General features: G+C 35.9%; 1 protein-coding gene across 1 annotated transcript in view; it reads right to left on the bottom strand.

Moving 5' to 3' along the window:
• Positions 1-24,089, bottom strand: part of Negr1 (neuronal growth regulator 1) — an 807,725-nt gene that overhangs the window by 180,931 nt on the left and 602,705 nt on the right. The window contains exon 5 of the mRNA XM_047539557.1: positions 14,723-14,843. Coding sequence (XP_047395513.1) covers positions 14,723-14,843 — 121 coding nt within the window. The remainder of the gene's footprint in view (positions 1-14,722; positions 14,844-24,089) is intronic.

Here is a 24,089-nt window from a genome sequence, read left to right as displayed (position 1 = left end):
CACAGAGTAAGTAGCACATAGGCCAATGGAGTCCAGGTGATATTCTCCCAACACAGGAGTTATTAAGTTCCCCTTCAGTGGTCTCTTTAAGAAGTTTTCTCTCTAAACGTGAATTATTCTGCCAATGTGATATTAACTTCTCTCTGACTAATCCCAGATTTACTGTGAAAGAGACATACTGATGACAACATGGGCTATGTAAATTCATAGTGCAATAGTGCAAATGTCATGCTAGGCTTCCCTTTTCATTCAATGTGTTCAGTTTAGTACTAAATGAAGACACTCATAAATGGCATCACCTGAGAGTGTAAACTGAACTCCTTTTCACTGCATTATGTAACTTGCACCCGGATTTAGATAAAATATACTGTAGCTAAACACAGATTAAAATAAGTAGTCATATTTGACTAGTCTAAGAATACTTGTATTTCATACAACAGTTGAATTTGACTTATTCAAAATGTAAATTTTAATCAGATAAACAAAACTTTGAGTTGAATAAATATTAACAAAATTCAGCTTAAGCAATAAATCTAATGATCCCCAACTCTGATAAAAGAAAACAGGGCATCAGATATCATGAATATGGCAGCTTTTTTCCTCTTTCTCATATTTCAAACTTATTAAAATCTGCTTTAAATTTTCACAGTGTTTATTGCATAATTTCGTGCATTATATTAGTAATTTTGTTTTTATCTACTAAGTATGTGTTAAGCATGAAAATCATAGTTTTGTTGCCCTGCAAGTTTAAGCGTTATGACTCAAGTCAATTTGCCCACATTTCTGTTACAGATACATTCTAGGGGACTTGGCAACTCCCTGGACAGCTAACCCCTATTGTGCCCCATCCCTGAAAAAAAAGATTGTTTTAGTGCGAAAAAAATTAAGAAGAAATCGACTAGAATCTTCAATGGCTAGACTCTGGGTCTAGCCCAGAAATTCCATGTCAACTTCAGACATTCCATGGTGCTCGGCTTTTGCTCCTTAATGTTGTCGTTTTGAATGAGTTGACTTTCGATTCCCTGCCGTTTAACATATCTGGAGGCAAAGCTTCAGATGTTGCTGAGTCACCTGGTGCATCCACGCTCTGTATGTGCAGGCCCATTTTGGATCTCTGGCCAGCAGGACTGTGTACCAGAGGTCACATTAGTGCTCCAACCCCTACTACTCAGATCAGCCATGCAGGTGATTATGGCCAACAAAAATTAATGCTTCTTCCCTGGAGGATTTTCTTTCCTCTGGGGAAGTATCTGTCTGGGATTATTGGAGAAGTCTAAAGCTTACCTCTCAGAGAAGTCTAAAGCTGACTCCTCAAACACCACTCAAGACACTACTTCTACTGGTAGAGGGCCAAGAGGGCTTTTGCAAAGCTGACTGTGAGGAAAAGTGACTTCTGGGATGGTGTACATCTCCAGAGGAGGTACTGTGATTTTTCTTGAAAGGATCTGGGGTTGGGACTTTTTAAAATATTCAAATCAATTCAGAAAATATCCATTCCATTGTTACAAAGATGAGTTCTATGCTGATTGACTTGACAGGCAGCATATAAACTGTGCCTTTGAGAGGGTCAAAGTCAAGCAGAGGAATCAGGCATGGAAAGAGGTACTGTATAAACACACCCACCCTGAGTTGCTGGTTATAGAAATTTTAGTCACACCTGGAAGTATGCATATTCTTAATCTGATTAAAAGCACATAATAAAAGGGTTTTTAATTGATGACATTCCTTTTTGAAACAAGTTTATTCCAGGATGACTATCTATGATACTTTCTATAAAAATAATCATTAATGAATTGACTTACAGAATAAAAGATGCTGTCCTAAAGTCTTTTTTTTTTTTCTTTTTTTTCAAAGAGAAAGAAATTCTGCGGAGCTAGGAGTTAAATATGGCATCCCTTTCTCCAGCAGTATATGGTGCTTACTTGGAAATACCTGGTCACTTTTCTTTGTTGCATTTTTACCATAGGGAATATGGCTGTCAATTCTTCTTTTACTGTAGACCCTGCTGTCCTGTACCTTCTGACATCAACAGAAGTTTGCTTCATATGAAGAACCATTACTCTCTTTTTCTTCCTTCTGCTTTTTGCCAATGCCTCATAAATCTGTAAACTGCAAGCTATTTGCTTTGCCAGCAGATGCTGCCAGCTCATAAGTGACACAGCCCGACCCACTAACCAGTTCTGAATTAGAATAGTCCCCTATATTTTTTAGTGTCAGTCAAAAGTTGCACATGGAAAGCATGCTAATAACTAGAAATACTATATTTCAGACTCATGAAATGCTTACAATCTTAACCTCCTGCAGGCCATAGTTATTGAGGTTGACCAGAAGAACCTATAGCAACATTGCCATAGAAAACTTGACCACATAGGCATGAACACCAATTCTTAAGATTGCAAAAATAAATGGAGAAACTCCTCTGCACCTTATTCATTTTATATATAAATCAGGCTTCACTCCACATTTCGGGATTATTGTTCCCTATCTGTCTTTCTAGGTCAGAAATAATAATAAACAGTATAGGCTCTGCATTATAACTATATTTCTAGTCTTTTAAGCATGAGCAGGAATGCTTTATATATGTGGAAAATGGTAGCTGTTTTCAATACATTATGGCTGAAGTAATCTAACACTAAAAAAAAAAATTGAGCTTTATACACAAAAATGTTCAGTGTTAAGATTATGGGAAATTGACATTCAGAAAACATGTATGCATTTTCAAAAGTATATTACCAACTAAACTTCACAGCAACCCTAGAATATGGGTGCTATTTAGTTCTTTTTTAAAGATGAGGAAACCAAAGTTTAGAGAGATGAAGCTAATTTATCTTTTACCACCTGATAAATAGCAGGTTGAAATTCAGTTCTTCTTACTATAATATCCTCTCACAGTAGTAGTAAGTATTCAAATCACATGGTACAAACCTGTATATTTGAAGTTTTGAGTATTTGAGTTTGGAGATAGAAGTCAGAAATTTTGGTGCTTTAAGAAAATTGTTTTGAGGTAAAGAAGAAAACCAGGGGATCTCAATAGCCAACTGGTATGTGTGGCACCTATATCAGGAAAGCCAGATTCCATCCAAGGAATAAGCCTAATAGGGTTGAAAGTCAAACAAGCAAAAAGCTTCAGTTCTGCCAGCTATCTGGATAATTCTCTGGATCAGAGGTCTCATGACAATTTGGTGCTTAATTATGTCTTGTAATACAGCTTCTCTTAGACCATATCATCAGCCTCCAGGGGAGTGAGTCTCAGGCTACTTGAAACCTGAGATGAGAAGCATAAAATGGGTTTTCCCTTCCTTTCTCCTCACAATTCCTTCCCATTCCACATGCCCTAAGCATCAATTATTGTTTGCTTTTCTTCCTCAGGTTCACTAAATATTTGCATGGTAGAATATCTCACCTCAATGTGGATACTCTGAAAGTAGTCAAGAATGGCAAAGAATACAACCTTAGGGGATAAGAATGCAATATGCAAAAATTGTCTCTAAGGTTCAAGTTCTTGTCATGCTGTAGAGTTGCTGCATTCTGCCTGACTTGACCAAACCATAGCATAATGTTAAATACTTTTCTTTCTAATCTCATTTCAGTTGTTTAAGTTTTCACATATTGCTGTGATTTTTGATTAATACCATCTTCCCTATTAGAGTAAACTCCTTTATGGCAAGATTTCCGAATGGTTTTGCTACTTGTGTTCCAAGCACATAGTATAATAGTGTTGGGTACTTAATAGGTAGGGACACAGTGCCGCATGCTTGACTCCACGTATTGTGCTATTACATATTTTGATTCTTAATTTTTTCATTTGTGAAATGGGAAAAATGAACCCAATAGCAAAATGTTGATGTAAGAATGTTTTAAAAATATATAATGTGTAATATCTATGCACATATATATCAAGTGCAGGAGGCACTAGATTATGATAGGCGATATTATTGTTCGATGATAGGGTCTGTTTCTTAGACAGAAAAGATACATTTCCTCTCAAACAGCAGCCAAATATTAAATATTGAGCATACAGGAAATTATTTTTAAAGAAAAGATCTAGAGAGTGACTGAAAAGATCATGGCATCGTGATTCCAAGATGTGCCAAATTCAGTATCAATTACATGCACATTATCAATCTCATCTAGGTTTTTCACAGATGTGCAGGGTAGATAACAGAAAAATAAGAGTAAAAAGGTGGATGGGGGGATAAGAACTGCTAGAAACCAGAGAGAAATGAAAATTTATGTGAACATGCTGCTATAGCAACCTATTGGTTTATTGCATTGCTTGATACATAAGGCTTGAAAACAATATATCATTTATTCCTAGGAACAGACTGAAGAATATCATGCATCGCTGTCTTAGCCCCAAGGGGTATCTATCTTTAGTTGTGCATTTGAATAAATTAATGTTATTATAATACATTAGGATACTTTAATGATTCTAGACTTTATTAAGCTACTTAAAATGTATGTCTTGTTTACTTTATCAATTTTAATGAAATTCATAATTTTAGATAAGAGACTTTTGGACTGCTTTACTTGTGACAGTTTGATTTGCAGAGGGAGGATAATCCCTTTTAACCCTACATCGAATAAACAAAGGCTGTAGTGCAGGTGACAAGCTGCCCCTGACTGCGGTGAGTTCCTGTATCCCTGACAACCTGGCCTGAGACTGAATTTCTCCCCCTGCTTGAACTGCTTTTCTCATATCAATATGTCCATGGTTTTAATGTCAAATTTCATCCCATAGTATAACAACACAACCATTTTGTAAAGACTATGTTCACAATAAAGGAAAACAAAATTGAGCGACAGAAACCACTCTCCTGTTCACAAACATATGATGGGTTTACAATGTCCCACAATCTAAAGTGACAGGATCTATCTGTATGAATACTCTGCTTTCCACTGGAAACTGAATTAAAATAGAATGGCTCTACTTTGTAAGTATTAAAAGGCTATAACTCACATTTTCAACACTGTGTGTTTTTCATGCTAAATATTCTGCTAGGTGTTGGGGATGTGCTGGTGAACGAGGAGAATCCTCACTCCCAGGTAGCAGTTTAGTAGGTGAGATGGGACAGGTAAAAGAAGCTGAGTCTATTTTGGTAAGTGCTTTGATAGTGGTGAACACAGGAGAGTGCATTTGGGGAGCTCCCTCCCCAAGTAGACAAGGTTCTGTGTGGTGTTCCTGTAGAAGGTGGCATCAACACAGAGATTAAAGGACTAGTTGGTGAAGGCAGACAGCTCAAGGGAGCCAGGGATGGTTTGTGTGGAGGGGCTCATAAGTAGTCAATCTGTGAAGAGGACTGAGAGCAAGCAGGTGCAATATGGGAACTAAAACTCTGGTATCAGTGTGGCCAGGGTTCAAGTTGTGAGGGGTAGAATGACTAGATTCATAGCCAGATAGGTCAACAGGGGCCAGAGTGTGAGAAGGACTTCCATGCCATTCTGTGTAGTTAGAACTTTGTCCAGGGACAGTGAGGAACTATGGACAGGCCTCATGTATAAAGTGATATGATCAGATATTTATGTGGATCGATCACTAAATTTTAAGAAAGCAACCAAATTCTAGTTGTTTATTGTTGGACTCTATATGCAGTATTAACACCTGGATTCCAGTCTGTCCTACATCAAACTCATCATGGTCCCTCCCAAACCATTTTTCTTGTTTCTGCCTCCCACATGGCCTTCCCATTCACTGTGCTATTTGGATAAAATGCTCAAATTGTCTTTTTCCCATCTGATTGGTCACTGAAATAGTTAAACACTACCATTTCTCTCTCTTGCTTTATAGTTGCACAGCCTGTACACCAGTTGGAGCCCTATTTTATGTCTCTCATTCATTCCTCTCAATTGCCCCAAGAAACATTCTGATATAAGCTGTATTGTTTACTACTTTGAGAAACCCCTCAATAGCTTCCAAATGCCACGGAATCCAGTCTGAATGCCTTACCACATTTAAGACTATTCAAGTCTTTCTCTAAGGTGCCTTGCTAATCTTACTTCCTATTACACCTAAATTCATATCTTGCACCCCAAGGCATAAAAAAAAAAAAAAAAATCTCTATACAGTGCTCACTTGAAATTGATCATGTTCTTCCCTTACCCCGATTATTCTCAACCGCTTGTAATGTTTGAAAGTACTGTTCACCATTTGGTGTCCAGCACAAAAGTTGCTTTTGTCCTGAAGCATTCTTTAATCCTCTGATTTGAGCTAAAGGGACTCTTCCTGTGCATTTTCACAGACTCCACTAAGAATTCCCTTAGGATTTTCTAACTAACTGCTTATTTCATTTTGCTGATTTTTATGACGAATTCTAAACTCTAAGTCTGGGAATGCAATATGGAGTTGGTCCACTTTCCTCTTTGCTTGACTGGCCCAAATTTTAAATATAATAATATGCATTTGTATCTCATATGGACATGTGCTCTCCAATTTCCAGTTGAGGAAATGTTCTCAGTTGTTTTGCATATTTATCCTTCACCTCCCTGAGCTCTAAGGGAATGATTAAACTTGTACTGATAAGACACTGATGGTTAAAAGGAATGAAATACCATTAGAATAACATAACATTACATTACATAACATTACATAAAACTAAGATAACACTAAAAATGCATGATCCTTCAATGCAGGAACTTATTTGCTTTTCAAATTTCTCAAATTATCTCACAGATGATAAGTGCTCAAGGCATATTTGTTGAATGAAGAAAAGTTAGCAGGGAATTTTGCTTTACTTTTCTTTTTAGACCAGATCTTACTATGTTGCTGAGGCTGGCCTCAAACTCCTGAGTTCAACCCATTCTCTTGCCTCAGCTTTCCAAGAAGTTGGAACTATGGTGCTTGCCAGAGCACCCAACCCAGGAAAAATACACCCATCTAAATCAAAACATGTAACTTCTAATTCTGGTAAGAATGATCTTGCATATGAAAAGATGAAAAGAGAGAGAGAGATAAAATGTATTTTTTGTCCCTTCTGCATAATCAAATTTGCAGTGTAAAATACAGGAGACATCCTGACATGGGAATCAGGGAATTAGATTTTACTTCCCATCCTATTCTTCCCCTCAACAAGTCATTTTACTTCTATGGGACAGTTCGTTCCTCGAGTATAATCTGGTCAGAATTATGTGAGGAATGGGTGAGATGTATAAGTATGTTGTTAGACTGCACAGACATCAAGTAGGGTAAAAGTTACATGCTGTTAAAATTGCCTTTGAAAAATTCTTAAATGCCTTATTTTAATCTACCATACCTTAGAACAGTCTCCAAAATGGAGAGCAAAAATTCTAAAATGAGTATAAAATGATGGGCTACAGTGTGAGAAAATAACACGAGCTCATTTACACTGTAATTTTTTTTTATTGTAAATAAGTGGGATACATGTTTCTCTGTACATGGAGTAAAGGCATACCATTTGTATAATCATAAATTTACATAGGGTAATGTTTGATTCATTCTGTTATTTTTTCCCTTCCCCCTACCCCTCCCACCCCTCTTTTCCCTCTATACAGTGCTTCCTTCCTCCATTCTTGCCCCCTCCCACCCCCATTATGTGTCATCATCTACATATCAGCGAGATCATTTGTCCTTTGGTTTTTTGAGATTGGCTTATCTCACTTAGCATGATATTCTCCAATTTCATCCATTTGCCTGCAAATGCCATAATTTTATTATTCTTTATGGCTGAGTAATACCCCATTGTATATATATACCACAGTTTCTTTATCCATTCATCCATTAAAGGGCATCTAGTTTGGTTCCACAATCTGGCTATTGTGAATTGAGCAGCTATGAACATTGATGTGGCTGCATCTCTGTAGTATGCTGATTTTAAGTCCTTTGGGTATAGGCCAAGGAGTGGGATTGCTCGGTCAAATGGTGGTTCCATTCCAAGCTTTCTGAGACAAAGGAGCCAAAAATATGCAATAGAGAAAAGATAAAATGGTGCTGGGAAAACTGGAAATCCATATGCAACAGAATGAAACTAGACCCCTATCTCTCACCCTGCACAAAAATCAACTCAAAATGGATCAAGGACCTTGGAATCAGACCAGACATCCTTCATCTTATAGAAGAAAAAGTAGGTCCTAATCTTCAACTTGTCGGCCTAGGATCAGACTTCCTTAACAGGACTCCCATAGCACAAGAAATAAAAACAAGAATCAACAACTGGGATACATCATTCAAACTAAAAAGCTTTCTCTCAGCAAAGGAAACTATTAGCAATGCGAAGAGAGAGCCTACAGAGTGGGAGAAAATCTTTGCCACTCATACTTCAGATAGAGCACTGACTTCCAGAATATATAAAGAACTCAAAAAACTCTACACCAATCAACAAATGGGCTAAGGAAATAAACAGACACTTCACAGAAGAAGATCTACAAGTAATCAACAGATATATGAAAAAATGTTCAATATCTCTAGTAATAAGAGAAATGCAAATCAAAACTACCCTAAGATTCCATCTCACCCCAATTAGAATGGCAATTATCAAGAACACAAGCAACAATAGGTGTTGGAGAGGATGTGGGGAAAAAGGTACACTCATCCATTGCTGATGGGGTTGCAAATTAGTGTAGCCACTCCGGAAAGCAGTATGGAGATACACTGTAATTTTAATCTCATCTTTTAAAATTGATCTATTGGAGGTCATTTAATGTATACAATATACTAGCTCAGAAATGCATATAAATAAGTTAAAAAATCAGAATGTGTTTATTTTTAATTTTTCCTAAGTTTTAAATCTTATTCATAGGTATACTCTAAAATGTGTTGCTGACCACTGCTTCTCCATGACTGAGCAGCAGATGATGTTGCTAGGTTGGTTTAGAGCTATGTTATTAAACATCCACCTTCAATGTTAGATTCTCACATGGGACAGATGCACACACTATTAGAGGTATATCAGAGTGAGGAGCAATTGAAGGAGCAGCAAGGTATGCACCTCCCATTCACATGCATTTTTCAGCTTAGGTATTGAGTAAAACACCAAGTTGTGCCCTTTATAGTACTTTACAGGTTTATCTCATGCATTTTTCTTCCTCTCTCATGAGCGCCCCAAACGTGAAGAGTTGACTCTTTGTGAAATATACGAAGCAAACATTTTGCAAAGCTATGGCATATGACAATGTTTTGAAAATCATAGTGCATTATAAAAATGTGATGAGTTCATAATTTTGTTATGTATAAAATGCACAAGGAAGAGGATCACTGAAGACATAAAGAAATATTTTTAGATCATTCTACTTATTTCCTTAAAAATTTAAGAAGTAGAGAAGGCCCTCCTTACTAATTTCCTTCAACAGATGAAATTTATGCCTGCCTAGACAATAAAGTAGTAAATACCTAGAGTAGAGGAATGGTCACTAACATAATTATGATATCTCAAGTTCTTACCTCTGTAAATCCAAGAATGAAAAATCATCATTGTCTGACATAAAACCTGACATTCACGTGGTAATCATGCCTCTGTGTAAAGTGCACATGGAATAAGGTACATGAGTACCCTACAAGGTTGATGTGTTTTCCAGTCTATTAACTGTCTCCTGATACGTTTTTGTATATATTTGTTTATGCATGCTTTATAGACAAATATGTTATCCTTCTTATCAAGGCCAAGTGGTAATGATTATTACATTTTCTCTAGAAGTGTTGTAAAGAATAATGTATAAATGTATGTACTAAATTTGAAACATACTGCGTAAAAAGTCAATAGATTATACTTGCCATAATATCCAATGCAAAGATTCCATTTTTTTAGATGCATGTTAGTTTTTGACTGATATATTGATAATTTGTTTATATGGTTTTCATTTGTAAGAGAAATTTATATTTATATCACTTATATCTTTTGCATCCCTATCTTGAATTATGATGGATTAAAAAGAAACAATGTTGAAATTAATTTCCATGTTGAAATTGATATCCAAAATACATTGCTATAATTGGCCCTTTGCTTAAGAGCAGACAAAGTGAATAAAATAATATTTAAAATTATTTGTATTTATTTACTTAATATTATATTTTATTTGATAACCAATTACTGTCTACATGGGGAGGCTACATTGTGATGTTTTGATATAGTTATTCATTGTGGAATGACTAATTCCTATCCATCACCTAAAAACCAGGAGCAGTTAAACTGGCCATAAGAAATCAAAAGGCTTAACTTTCCAGGCATCAGGTTTTAATTTCAGGAAATCAAGAAGAGGAGAGAATTCATCCACATAAACATAGAGCAAAATTCTGACCTATGACAAGATTGTAATGCTGACTTAACAAGTGATACATAACTCACACTTCTGAAATAACTTTTGAAATGTCAGTTCATTATAATGTATGGCTTTAACCTTAATCCCAAGAGAATGTACTATTATGAAGCAATAGATTAGTTTAATTTCATATCATTAAAGACTTTTTTGCTTAAAGTTACATTGAATGTTCTGAAATTGTCATTTTATTGCATATAGGAAGTATATTTCTTCTTATCAACCTTCTTCATTATCAAAAGAAAAGTTAAATTTTTGGCACTCCATATAATTGATCTCTAGATTCTGATTTTACCAATTCTAAAATGTATAGAGAGTAAAATTAAGCCTACTGGGATTGTCCCTGCCATGCGGAAAGAGATTAAAGAGTTAAAAAGTGACTACCTTATAAAAAAGAGTAATATTTTAATAAGAAGCATATAATTTTAGTCACTGTCAGAATGCTTATCTAAAAAGTGCAATGAACTAAATCAAATGCCTGATATTTCTAATATGAAAAACAATTATATAATCTATAATAGAAATACTTTAGGAGCCATCTTATTAGATGGCATTTGACAATTCTGATCTCTTCATATTCATGTATCTATATTGTCCCCTCCCACATTAAATAGGGTTGTCCTGTGCAGCTATAAGTTATTACAGAAATGACACACCATGACTCTAAAACTAGGTCATAAAGGATATAGCAGCCTCTCCTTTGCTATCTCCCAGATCACTAATTCTGGTGGAATCACCAGAATTGCCATGTTAGGAAGACATTCAAGTAGCCTTATGAAGATATCTACATGGCAATTACCTGAGGCCACCTGCCAACAGCTATCAACAGCACTAGTTTGCTGGTCATGTCAGATGAGCAACCTGAGAAGCAGATCCTCCAGCCCAAACTAGGCCTTTGTACGGCCAGTGACAGGAGACTTCTTGATGGCAACCTTCTGAGAGACCCCAAACCATAACCATCAAGTCAAACTGCTCCTGGATTCCTGACCACAGGAACTATTAAGCTATTATATATAGGTTTAATTTGTTAATTAGCAATAGATAACTAACAATGACAGAAGATACAAGAGAAAGAACATGGAGCTGAGAGATTGACAAATCTAAAATGTGTTTTGAAGGTAACTTAAAGTGAGTGCTCTTGGACTGGTTATTTTAAGTCTCTTGAGTCCTAAATTTTTCATCTTAACTCACAGAGGTGTGCAGAATAAATGAGAAAAAAGAATTTAAAGATCTGGAAAGCATTTTTTTTTTCTCCTTAAGTATGTATTTCTTTCTTTTCTTTAAAGTGGACTCAATTTTATAGAGTTTCTTTTTTAAAAGGGCTTCAAGTTGATTATTTTCAGCACACAGAAACTGGACTTTACAGAATGAAGATTGCATGCAAAAAAAGAATAGGGAAGTCCAGGTTCAGCCTCCGTTTTCTGTATATTTGTCCGAATGAAGTTTTGACTTTGAAGAACTTGATTTAAGATAGACATATATTTATAAGCATTTCCTAACATGTAAAAAAAGTGATGTAAGTTATTTTCAACTATTCATGTAAGCTCCAACTTTCAAAGAGCTTCAGAAAAAGAACTTCTCCAGAGCTTGCAAAACTCTTCCTCCTTTCTGACAGGGTCTCTGTCAGCATCTAGCTACTCAACAGGGTCTCAAAGGTCAAGAAGATAACTCTGAAATGTGTTGTGTCTGTCTCTGCCGTGTGTGCCCCTGATTCCATTTTTTGGGTCCTTGACTAAATAAATTGGGAAGTTGTGAGTGTCTGTATAAGCAGTATTTTAGTTTGCAAATCCATAATTGACCTGAAATGCCTATACCCTTGGTTTTTATCATTGACCTTTCCAATTATTTTTGATAGACTTTGCAGATCCATGACCTATACTCAGTGCCACAGTAAAAGGGTTTACTCTGTGGGCTCTTTTGTAAGACTTCCTAGGTTTAAATCCCAACTCTGCCGCTAACGTACAAACTTGTACAAATTACTTAAAACCATATTGTACTTTGTTTTCCACAAGCAAAATATAATAAAAATAATAGTATATTTCTCATTGTTTGTTATGAGAATAAATGTTAATATTCGTTAGTAACTTAGAACACTACCTATCAAATAACAATAAATAGGTTTTCATTTTGAGGAAGTAACTATTTGAATAGCCTAGAACTTGATAGTAGATCCATTTAGGGAATATAGTAACAACCATTCAGCAACCAGAATCCTTCTCTTTACGTATACTTGCACTACAATGGTTTGTAAAGGACATTTTTTATTCTAGTAATATTTGAAAATTGGAATAATTCCTTAGATAAAATTGTGAAATGATAAATGCATACTTCACTCAGAACTGAAAATATGTTTGCTTTTCAAAAGTGCATCTGATTTTCACAGTTGCTAGATTTTCCCTAGGTGTGTGAGTGTGTTGGGGAAACATTGATTGGGGAGAATCAATCTATTTTTTTCCTTGTTAGCAAGTAGTTCTTAAACTTTTTTTTGAAAATCTAATAAAAGCTGTAGTCTATCATCCCAGTAGGAAAAAATATCACTGAAGCTATGATTATGGGTACAAATTGGACCCTTGCTATATACAGTGTAGGCCAAGAAAGTGGACTGAGAATTATTGCAGACTTTTTGACAATGGTTTCTGAATTTAGAAAAGGGAAAAAAAGATAGAACAGGAAAAAATCCAGGACATCACAAAATACTGGAAACAATTTGGCCTTTCACAAATGAGCTCTCACTTGGATGACAAGAAATAACTCTGATAGTTAGCTATTATGAAATTAATAGCATATATTAAAAATGACTTTGGAAGACAGGTAAAATTGTGTAAGTCGGTGTATTTGAACTGTTTTGTGGAGAACTGGGGCTTGAGGGGCTATTGCAAAGGTATGCTGAGGGGAGTTCTGGACAGGCGGAACTAAGGCTTCATTCACCCCACATCTACCAGGGAAGTGCTATTTTCATAGATATTACTTCCCAAATAAGATAATGTTTGAACAAAAAGTTCCACACCTTTCAATTTATTGAGAAGCACTCTACTGGATATTTGTCCACACAGATAATCACAAACTGACCACTTTTCAACCTGGCTTATGAGGATCTGAGAAAGGTTCTATTTATAGACATACAATCTTTAGGTGGAATGAGGGTGCTCACATATCATTTATTCTAGTTCTCAGTATTATAAAAATATGCCACAAAGCCCCAATTAGAATTAGCCAAAAGCATAAATTAGTGAAAAGAATAAAAAATTGAACAACCCAAATTATAAGAGGTTACACATAAAATAGCTGCAAAAATTTAAGGTAAACCCGCAGTGAGATATTCAGAACAATTAAGATAGTTGTAAGACTAGCCTTTATATTAAGTTCAATGTTAAAGTGGGAGACTGTCTTCCACAAATCACTTTTCTATTCCAATTTCAAAATCAAAGAACTCCCTTATATCAGACATTTCACCTATAAGGGCGATATGTAAGTTCTTGTGTGATTTTGCTAACTTCCTCTTTGGACATGAGTTGCAATTAATTTTGAGCTAGGTAGGACCTGAGTAAATAAACTCCTTACGACTGTGTTGAACAATATGAAATTGTCAATATTTGACTTTTTGTTTTTACTAAAATATGGTAATTTAATATGATTCAGTCTAACTTTTTCTTGAATTTGTCTGTCCCTAGTTTTGAAGCAAAATATATGATAGTATAGATAATAATCCTCTCCTGGGTAGTATAACTTCTAGTTAGTCAACAGGGGGCTCAGGCTTCTTAGATGGTTTTGAGAAGAGCAGCTGAAGAGGTATGAATGAGCCTACTGAATCAAAGATGGAGAAAGTTGTCAATCTTAGTCTTGTTCAAAAGCTCTTACCAAGACTTCTGGGATTTCTCTAGGGTACAATCATACAGAGCTCACCTTAGAGTAGTTCCAAATCCCCTGATTAGTTCTTTAACTATGCATTTTATCTTCTCTATAGACTCCTTCATGATAGAGTATCTAAAACACAGTGTCCCATAAAACAACATCGAACTGTCTTATGGGAGAGTCAGCCTGGTGCGAAGGTTGAGGCTTATCAAGGAAGCCAGGCGGAGTCCGCAGCTCTGCTGCGTTTGAAGTGCTCTTGTGGTGGCTATGCTCAAGTCCTTTAGAGGCAGGTTTACTTCCCAAGTAAACATGGTTGCCGGGAAGAGGCTTGGTGTGCTGGTTCAGAAAGGAGGGAAAGAAATGAAAGGCATCGGAAGGGGATTTGCAGGCATTTCCAAGATTATAGAAACCAATTGTGGACTTTTGTTTTGGATGCTATTAGCTACTCATCCATCCCACGTGGGCCCCTTCCATTTGCCTGCCGGTGAGGAGGCTGCTGAGAATCATTCAAGCCAGTTAAAGAAATTGCTTAAAGTAAGTATCTGAAACACAAACACATTAGCTCAAAGTGCTTGAAACACAGTAATAATCACAAAATCCTTACTTCTTCTCTCCTTTGTACCACTCAAAGGCCGGAGGCGGCACACCTGCACCTTCGCACCTTATCAATCCGCTGCGACCGGGGATCACAGTGCCCGATTTAATTTCCTGAATCGTAGGAGCAACTGAAAATGAAAAAAATAAAACCTGGTTGGTAAGGAAAAAATAATCTTCAGCAGAAATATAACATACATATATTTTTTATTCCTTCTATATTCAAAGCAATCTTATACCCAATACACCAATGCATCACATTTGCAGTGTTTTATGCTTGAAACACAAGACTAGTCGTTTTCAGCTTCATTTTTCAAGTTGGACAATAGATGAATGTTCACAGGGAGCACAGAGTAAATGCAATACATTTTGGCTTTACTTCCTGTTGGAAAAATGGCATGGTGAGGGGAGTGCTTCATCTGTACTCCAGTCAAACTACACTTCAGTAATAGCTCTCCTTTATTGAGTAATCACTAGGAGTTAGTCAATGGACCAGGTGCTGACTTCCTCACAGTAATTCTCTAAGCTAGATGGTATTAGCCCCATTTTACAAATGTGAAAATGGAAGTTCAGAGAGGTTAAACAATTTGTCTAAGGTCACACAGCTTGGCAGAATTTGTATTTGAAATCAGCCATGTTGATTCAAGCCTGGACCCTTTCACAATCTGTTTTTCCCTGCCTACTTCCTGGGTTTAATGATTTAGTGATTTTGTTATGTGGTTTCATCTACCTGGATATTGTTTTTCTCCAATTCCGCAGATTCAGTGCCCATTTTAGGTGTTATGGTCTCCTTATTCTTCACTCTCACTTTAGCTGGAAATAGCTGTCCCTTCTATGAGTAGTGTATATGAGTTGCTCATGCCTTATACTTTCACTTTTGTGTTGTAATTATTTTATGGATATGTCAAGCTTCCTAGTTAGCTCCAGATGGCAGGGTCAATATCCAATTCATTTCTGCACATTCAGAAATCAAAGCACAGTGCCCAGCAGAGAGTGATGCTTAAAAAACTTTTTTGTTACCCAGCTGTTCCTTCAGTCATCATTTGGTTACTGAGCCACCAATATGCGTCAGGCCTTTCTCAAGGCTCAAAGAAATCAAAGCCCCCCACAATCAGCCTTGCATTCTAGATGAGGTGAGGTATGAGGAGACAGACAATAAACAGTAAGTGTAACAACAAAAGAGTTTAAGTAAAATGTCCGCAGGTGATAAGCAGTATAGTAAAAACAGAAACAAACAATAACAACAGACACTACAGCAGCAAAGTAGGCAGAATCGGAGCGAGCAATGGAATGCAATGTTTCAGAGGGTTGTCCAGTGGATCTCACTGAGAAGGAAGGACTTACAAAAATACTGGGTGCAAATAAGTGGTTCCCTCTGTGGACTTCTGGAGAAGGTCTTCCAGGAAGGGAGAACAGCTAGGTGTAAGACCCCACCCAAGCAATTCAGCGTTGTTTCTGAAATACCAAGGTTGGTGGGGCAGAAGCAAGGAGAAAGAAGGGAATGCCACAGGGGTCAGGGCCCGAGATGAGCAGGACTGGAGATCAGGAGGGACCTGGAGGGACCTGGAGGGCCGTGTTCGGGACTTGACTTCTACTAAGTGAAATGGTGAGCAACTGCAGAGGAGGGGTCTGATCTGCTTTGTGTTTTAGGAGGAGCATGCTGCTTGCTGTGTCAAGGAAAGACATGGGTGAGGCCACGATAGAACAGGAGGGACCAGTTAGGAAACTGCTGCAAGAAGGGAAGTGATGGTGGCTCAGAGAGTGGCAGAAGGCAGTGGAGAGTGGCTAGATCCCTGCCTGTTGTGACGATGGAGCCCCAAGGACCCCTTTACTGCATGAGATAGGAGCAAAGGAGCTGAGTCAAGGCGACTTCAGGTGGCTTACATGACTGCAAGGTTAGACCGCCATCACTGAGAGGGGAAATCTGTCAGGGGAGGAATTGTGGAGGAGATAAAAGGCATCGGATGAATATGTCTGTTCATAAATATTTGCTTTTCTGTGAAGTTTTTCACATAGCACATATGTTAAATAACACAATGGGAAAAAGTTCAATACAACTGGATCCTTGGAGATGCAAATACCGGTTCATTTAGAAATATGACCTGAATAACTATATGCTCTGAATATAGTTCCTTTGGAAAGCAATGAAAAAAAATTATAGGATTTAATGTTTTCAATATATGGTGAATATGAAAGCTGGAACTAATAATAAAACATTGACATTTTTTAATACCCTAGTAAATTCATCACTTTGTATTAAGGGTGATTCTTCATTTTGAAATTATTGCACCTCTATATCTCTATGTTGTTTTACTCTTAATAGTAAAGATTCAAATAAATTTAAATAAAGTCCCAGGAAAAAAATCACAAATACATATTTTTATTAAAGTACTTGCTAATAACTTGGTGAAAAATAATGAAAGAATGTTTTAAAATGTTTGAATTAATGAGGAAATATTACAAGATAATATACATGCATACACACATAAACACACACATATACATATATATATATACAAATACAACATAAAAATACTATAATAATTTTTAATATTTTGGGTGAGGAAAGATTCCTTTGTAGAAAGCAGTAATATATATAAAGGATACTATAAATAATATTCCACTCATCTGTCAATTATTATGACACTGATTTGCTTGTAAAAGGTACAGGTAAGATTGTATTTTCAGTATTGTTCTCACAGGCTTTCAACTCTCTCCTTGTCACATTAACAGGCCATAATCTTTTATGATATCCAACTATTATTGAAGATGAAATAACCATATGCAACAGGAGATCCATCAGAAGCTTCTATTGATAACCTGGTTAGTTTAATTACTCTCTTGTTTGTCAAGGGGGCCATGACTCATTACAAACAAAAGCATGAAATCCGGAACATTGCCTGAAAACCCAGGCGTAATGAACCGAAATAAAAATCTAATTTGTCATTAAAAGGCTTTTATGCAGTACAGGGTGCATATGGCTTAGCACGGGTTGCTTTACCACACAAGTTAAAGGGACACAATCCTGTTTTCAAGGCACTCATGGAATGCTATGATGGACACTGAAAGGAAAGATACCTAAGATGTCACATGGAAGCATGGATAAACAGTGAATCAATAATTAATAATGAAACACATAAGAAAATGTCCTAAGAGCATTTTGTGTAGTAGAGAGTTAAAGGGTTATGGGCCCTGGGACAATCAATGTGGAGAAGGGATTGGTGTAAATTCATTTAGTGGCCAAAATTACAAATTTGAATCTAAAGACTATTGAATTTTCTTAGAGACATAAAAATTGATATTACTATTCATCTTTTGGAAATGACTGAGAGGAAGAGGATTCATCTGCTTGTTTATTATTCATTTCTTCATCATTTCAATAAATATTTATAAAAGAGACCATGTAAGTGAAACATAATAATATTCCCTCAAAGAGCTAATACAGAGTGATAACAAACTGAGATGAAAATAAAGCAGGGTAAAGGGATAGCAAGGTATGGAACAGTTATGGAGCTAGTTACTTATAAAGTAATGTTTGAGTCAAGAATTAAATGATGTAAAATAGTAGTTATGTCGCTACTTGCAGAAATTATTATGACAAGAGGAGGCAGGAAAGATACAGGCTCTAAGTGAGAAGCATATTTAGGTGGAAACATGCATAATGGTTTAAGTTCAGCAACTGTTTAAAGCACAGAAAAGTAGTCATTGATGGTTTGAGTATCAGCGAGAAGAATCTGGAAGAGATGATGGGCCCCTGGGTTCCAGACTTTGTAGGTCTGGTAGCCCCTGGTGAAGACTTTGAATATTACTCTAAGTAAATGAAGTTTGGGAGATTTTGAGTACAAAGTGATATTTTGATTACAGTTATGTTCTTTGACTGCTCTGTGAAATGTAGTTTGCAGAGAAGCAGCTAGGGGGCTGGCATAGTACATTAGGATGAGGAGAAAGTCACTGGACACTCCACAGAGAAGGCAGGAATTGAGAAAAATTAATTAACTAAATCATTGATCACAGTGGACATAGTCAATCCCTTTCAGTTAACTGACAATGACAGAACATTTTTAGTGAAATTTCAAGTTATAATGTTGTGAACTCTATTACTTTGTACAAATAAAGGAGTTCTTTGACCAACCACAGACATTTCTGATTATGCCCAGTAGGTTTCTTTTATACAGTACTTCTTAGAGACTGTGTTGTCAATGTACATCTTATGAATCTCTTTCTGGATAGAGCTTTTCAAAAACTAGTGATGATAGAATTCTGAGGGCTTGATATTTCTTGTGACATATCTGCATGTGTTTAACTACTGGACTATTGGGTCTCTAAGGTCTATTCTACATTTTCAGTTATGTGATCTATGACTTTTAAGATGAACAATTAGCATTGGTTCCACAAACTCCTGAGTGCTCATGAACTAGACTGTACTTACAAGTTTCATGCTAGGAGAAAGCTTCAATTATTTGCATCCTAAGGATATGGTATTTACTTGCCTATGATAGATGTTCCTGAAAAATATTCTAACTAATTACATTTCCAACTGGAGCTATAACAGGGAAAATTCTATGTATGCTTGACTAAATTGTACCAAACAGACATTTTACACTAAATTGTTCCATGTTTTAAGAAATCAGACTGGGCATTCCTTGGAAAAATGGTTAAATGATATAACTGAGTCATTTCTCCCATATTCTACTTCTTTCATCACTACACTCATACCATTGCTGTGTAAATTTTGGCATTGCACTAGCAATGTAATCTGTACTTATTGAGAGTAGGAGTATACATGTATGCATTGCAATGTGTTTGTTTCAGGAGTTATTGTGAAGATAGGTTTTTGTTCTGCTCAGTGAAATATTTGGATCACAAAAGTAACAAGGAAAGTAAATACTTGAGCCCTGAAATTCACAATAACAATGGAATCTTTTGGAAAGGATTGATATATGTATACTGCTGACATTTAAGTCCACCATCCTTGGGCCAAATTGTATATGACTGTGAGCAGAAGCAATTACAAAGTGAAAAAAATCCATTTCAGAGGAATGTTATTAGATACAGGTAAGAGCAAAGAACAGATGTTGGGGAAAGGCAGCAAAAGGGTCAACAAGGGGTATTTAACACCTGTGTGATTAGATGCTCAAAAAAGAAGAGTCTTTCCTTTTCATTTACTCAGTGGGATTTTTTTTCTTGCATTGTTTAGTCAGTCATTTCAGGAGGGAGATAATGAAAGCTTCTTCATCCAAAACTCCAGGCTCTGCAGGTGCAAGCAACAGAACCTCTGTACTTGGCACTCAATAAACCTAATCAAGATTCATTTTCTTAGTTACATGACAATAGTCACAAAACCTTCATTCTCTTCTGCCATCCTCAGTGAGAACTTTGGTCATGTACAGTCTTATTATCAAAAAATGAGTGAGTCAAAAGATTACTTTTATACCCTAAGTCAAGGTAGTTGGAATGAATCTCTAGATCATATGGCAAAAATATTTACCACTGCCCTCATACCTCAAAATGATGGACAATAATAAAAGTGCTACATTAAATAACTGGAACAATAAAGAAGAGTGCCCAAAGAGGAATAGAAAACTTAGATGTCCCAAAGAGAAGGGAATCATGAAGAAATCAGACCTAAGGAAGCTACATACTTTGGTAATACTGTGGTAAGTAATCATGTTAATGTTGGTCTAGATTCTAGAATTTACAGGCTACACTAAGGAAAATCTTGGCCAGTCTTGGAAAAATATCTAAGCTTTCCAGTACCTACCAGAGAACATAACATATAGGATATGATTTATGCATTATTGGTTGGTTGTTTGGTTTTTGCAGTGCTGGAGATCAAGCCCAGGGCTTTGGGCACAGTAGCCAGGTGCTCCACCACTGGTCACACCTCTATACTTTCAATATATAATTGTTATAGATGAAGATAATTGTTGAAAATGTCTTCCTTGAAGGTGGGTGGTGAATAATGAAAACATTTCCAAGTTTATCACAGATTTTAAAGAAACAGATCTCAAAGTTGACAGACTTTTTCCATGAAGCAAATATGTCCTTCATTCACAGACTAATTTTGCTTTAAAGGAAGTTAGGTCTCCCTTTTTTTTTTTCCTGAAGACAAATTTGTAGAAAAAAAAAATAATAATTTATCCAATCCTTTTTTTTTTTTTTATTGTAAACAAATGGGATACATGTTGTTTCTCTGTCTGTACATGGCGTAAAGGCATACCATTTGTGTAATCATAAATTTACATAGGGTAATGTTGTTTGATTCATTCTGCCATTTTTCCCTTCCCCCACACCCCTCCCACCCCTCCCCTCCCTCTATACAGTCCTTCCTTCCTCCATTCCTGCCCCCCTCCCTAAACCCAACTCCAACCCCAACACTAACCCCTCCCACCCCCCATTATGTGTCATCATCCATTTATTAGCGATATCATTCTTCCTTTGGTTTTTTGAGATTGGCTTATCTCACTTAGCATGATATTCTCCAGTTTCATCCATTTGCCTGCAAATGCCATAATTTTATCATTCTTTATGGCTGAGTAATATTCCATTGTATATATATATACCACATTTTCTTTATCCATTCATCGATTGAAGGACATCTAGGTTGGTTCCACAATCTGGCTATTGTGAACTGAGCAGCTATGAACATTGATGTGGCTGTATCTCTGTAATATGCTGATTTTAAGTCCTTTGGGTATAGGCCAATCCTTTTTAAAAATCAAACTACCAAGATACAGTTGAATCATAATCTTTATGATTTGGGGACTTCTACATTGACTTAAACCTCTGGTCAGCATCTCAGGAGATGAAACAATCTAGTTTGTAATGTACCTCCAGCTTACCCCTGAACCTTAAACATTTATATAAAGGTAAAATACTGTATTGAAAAGCCTCTACTTTGTAGTCAAACAAAATTGGGCATTTGCTGAGTTACTTAACTCTTCTAAATCCCAATTTTCTCATCTGTAAAATAAAGAGTAGCTACTTTACAGGACTATAGCACAGACAACATAAAGCAATTCATGGAAAGTGTGTACTTTAGTGTTTTGCACTGAGTTAGCAGTCAATAAAAACATTATCTAAAGCAGGAATTACTGCAAGAAAATAGGGTAGTATAGTTATGTTCCTTTTAGGAGCATGAAATAATGTTAAGATATGGATAAGATAGAAATCTGATTTTTAAAAATGATTTGCCTTGGTGTTGCAAGCATGTGATTAATTTAATTAAAAACTGGATGAGTATATTCCTTCTTATTTTCCCCAAATTCTGCCCATGTCCTGCTTTTTAGTGCAGTTAATCAAGAACCTATTTTCTGAAAGACAGATATGATAGACTTTGTCTTCGTTTTTCATGGCCAAAGTTTAGGTTTCATAATGTGATAGAACATGAAAAGCATATGCAACACAAAGTTATCCCTTCTAGAAAGAAGTGCAATTGTAGTGATGGGTTATGTGTTCAAGAATACAAAAGATCAATGCATTGATTCAGTTAAGCATATGATGAGATCATTTTCTTTTTCACAAGAAAGACAGTGATAAATGGAATTTCACATGTAAACTTGATCTTGATGGTTTTATTAAACATTTAATATCCAATATGACAGTGTACTAAGCTGTGATCTCTGATTCCCTTGAACTTCCAGAACTACCAAAAAGAAAGCAACTATTTGGTAAGAAATTTCATAAAGCTGAGATATAAGACTGTACATGATATCTGATTTTAAAAACACTAGTGAAGACCTTGCACTGGCTTCTTAAAGCCTCAAAGAAAATTATATATTCATTGTTTGAGATTAAAACCTAAGAGATTCTTTTCTTAAGCTCAAATTTAATGCTATTATATTAAACTCTTTCAAAGCATTAAATATACTGTTTTCATTAGTCATTTATATTGTGATGTGAAAATATGGAATTGTGTTGATTATGAGTATGTGCCTGTTATATAGGCCAATGAGGATAGATGGATTGATGAATTTATGGATGGGTTATCTGTGTCTCATAAAGAAGTAGATAAAAATTCAGTAAGAAAAGAGTTACATAATGAGTAGTTTGTTGGTGCTTAGGCAGAATCCATTCATATCAAGCTTTTGACAAGGGTCAACACTGGTGAAATTACAGCTTGAAGTAGCTGCCCTTGTAGTCAGCAATGCTCACTCCACTGAGGCATCCACTGTAAAATATGTCTGAGATTTATTGGGCCACCAACTGTATCAATAGGAATTAAATGGTTCACTGTTTCCCTAGCTGTTCTCTAAACTTTCTTTCTTTAGACTTGTTCATGATTTGATCTCTTCTCTGTTGTCAGTCATGCTGAAATTATAGCTGTATGTGATTGATTTGGATACATTGGACAAGTTTGCAAGAATTGTGAAGTTAGGATTCTCCAAAGGCATCTCTATTCTCAGCATGTACAATCTTGTAATAAAGTTACCCTTCAGTGTAAGAACCTTATGAATCTTAACACATTTCAATATATTCTTCTCATATTGAAGGTAATATAAATTTACTGATACAAAATTAATTTTATTGAATCTTCAAAATTTAAAGATCAGAAAATTTCTAAGTCTTCCTTTAGATTTACCTGTGAACCATGAGAATATTATTGGGAATATTTTTTTTTCCACAGGGAAAGTGTTTCTAGTTGTATTAATTAGCCAAGATATTTTGTTGGGTTTTCTGTTTATTGTTATGCTTTAAGTCATGTTACACTTTTAAAGACAAATGTTGATCTTTCAAAATGTGAGTGAATTAAATTTGGGTATACATTTAAGATTTCACAGTCAATCTACAAAATGATAGCAATAATGATGTACTTGGCAATAGCATTAGCAGACTTTTCACTTTGGCCAGTTCTTCATTGGATCATGTTTCCCTCTGGCTCCAGGACCAGCTTCCTCCAAAGACCTGATGATAAATCTAAAGTCATCAGGGAATATTGGACTGGTATGATTTCTGCCCTTACTGAATAAGTACTGGATAAGATTTCTTAGTTGCCTAAAGGGCTTATTATTTCTTCTGGTTCCTGTGGTCTTCAATAATCTTAAAATAGAACATTGAAAAGTTGATTAAAATTCAGTTATTAAAATTGTTTAATTCTGAAAAATGAATAATTCATATTACTAATATATTCTAAAGAATTACATTCCTAACACATTGTCTTAGAGGAAGTGAAAAGTAAGCTTTGAATTGCTAGAAAGAAAGAGAAGTTGAAGAAAAAATAAGCATTTATATCATAGAAATAGTGTTGTAAACTACCCATTTCTCTCTTCCTTCCCCTCAAATGCATGAGGGAGAATGGTAGAAGTCCAGTAAGACTAGAGAAAATATGTTAAGTGAATGATATTTTCCAAAACTGCAGATTCCCTAGTAAGAAAATG

The sequence above is a fragment of the Sciurus carolinensis genome, chromosome 1 (assembly GCF_902686445.1).
Source record: "Sciurus carolinensis chromosome 1, mSciCar1.2, whole genome shotgun sequence".
Taxonomy (NCBI): domain Eukaryota; kingdom Metazoa; phylum Chordata; class Mammalia; order Rodentia; family Sciuridae; genus Sciurus; species Sciurus carolinensis.
This window is presented reverse-complemented; position numbering and strand designations above follow the sequence as displayed.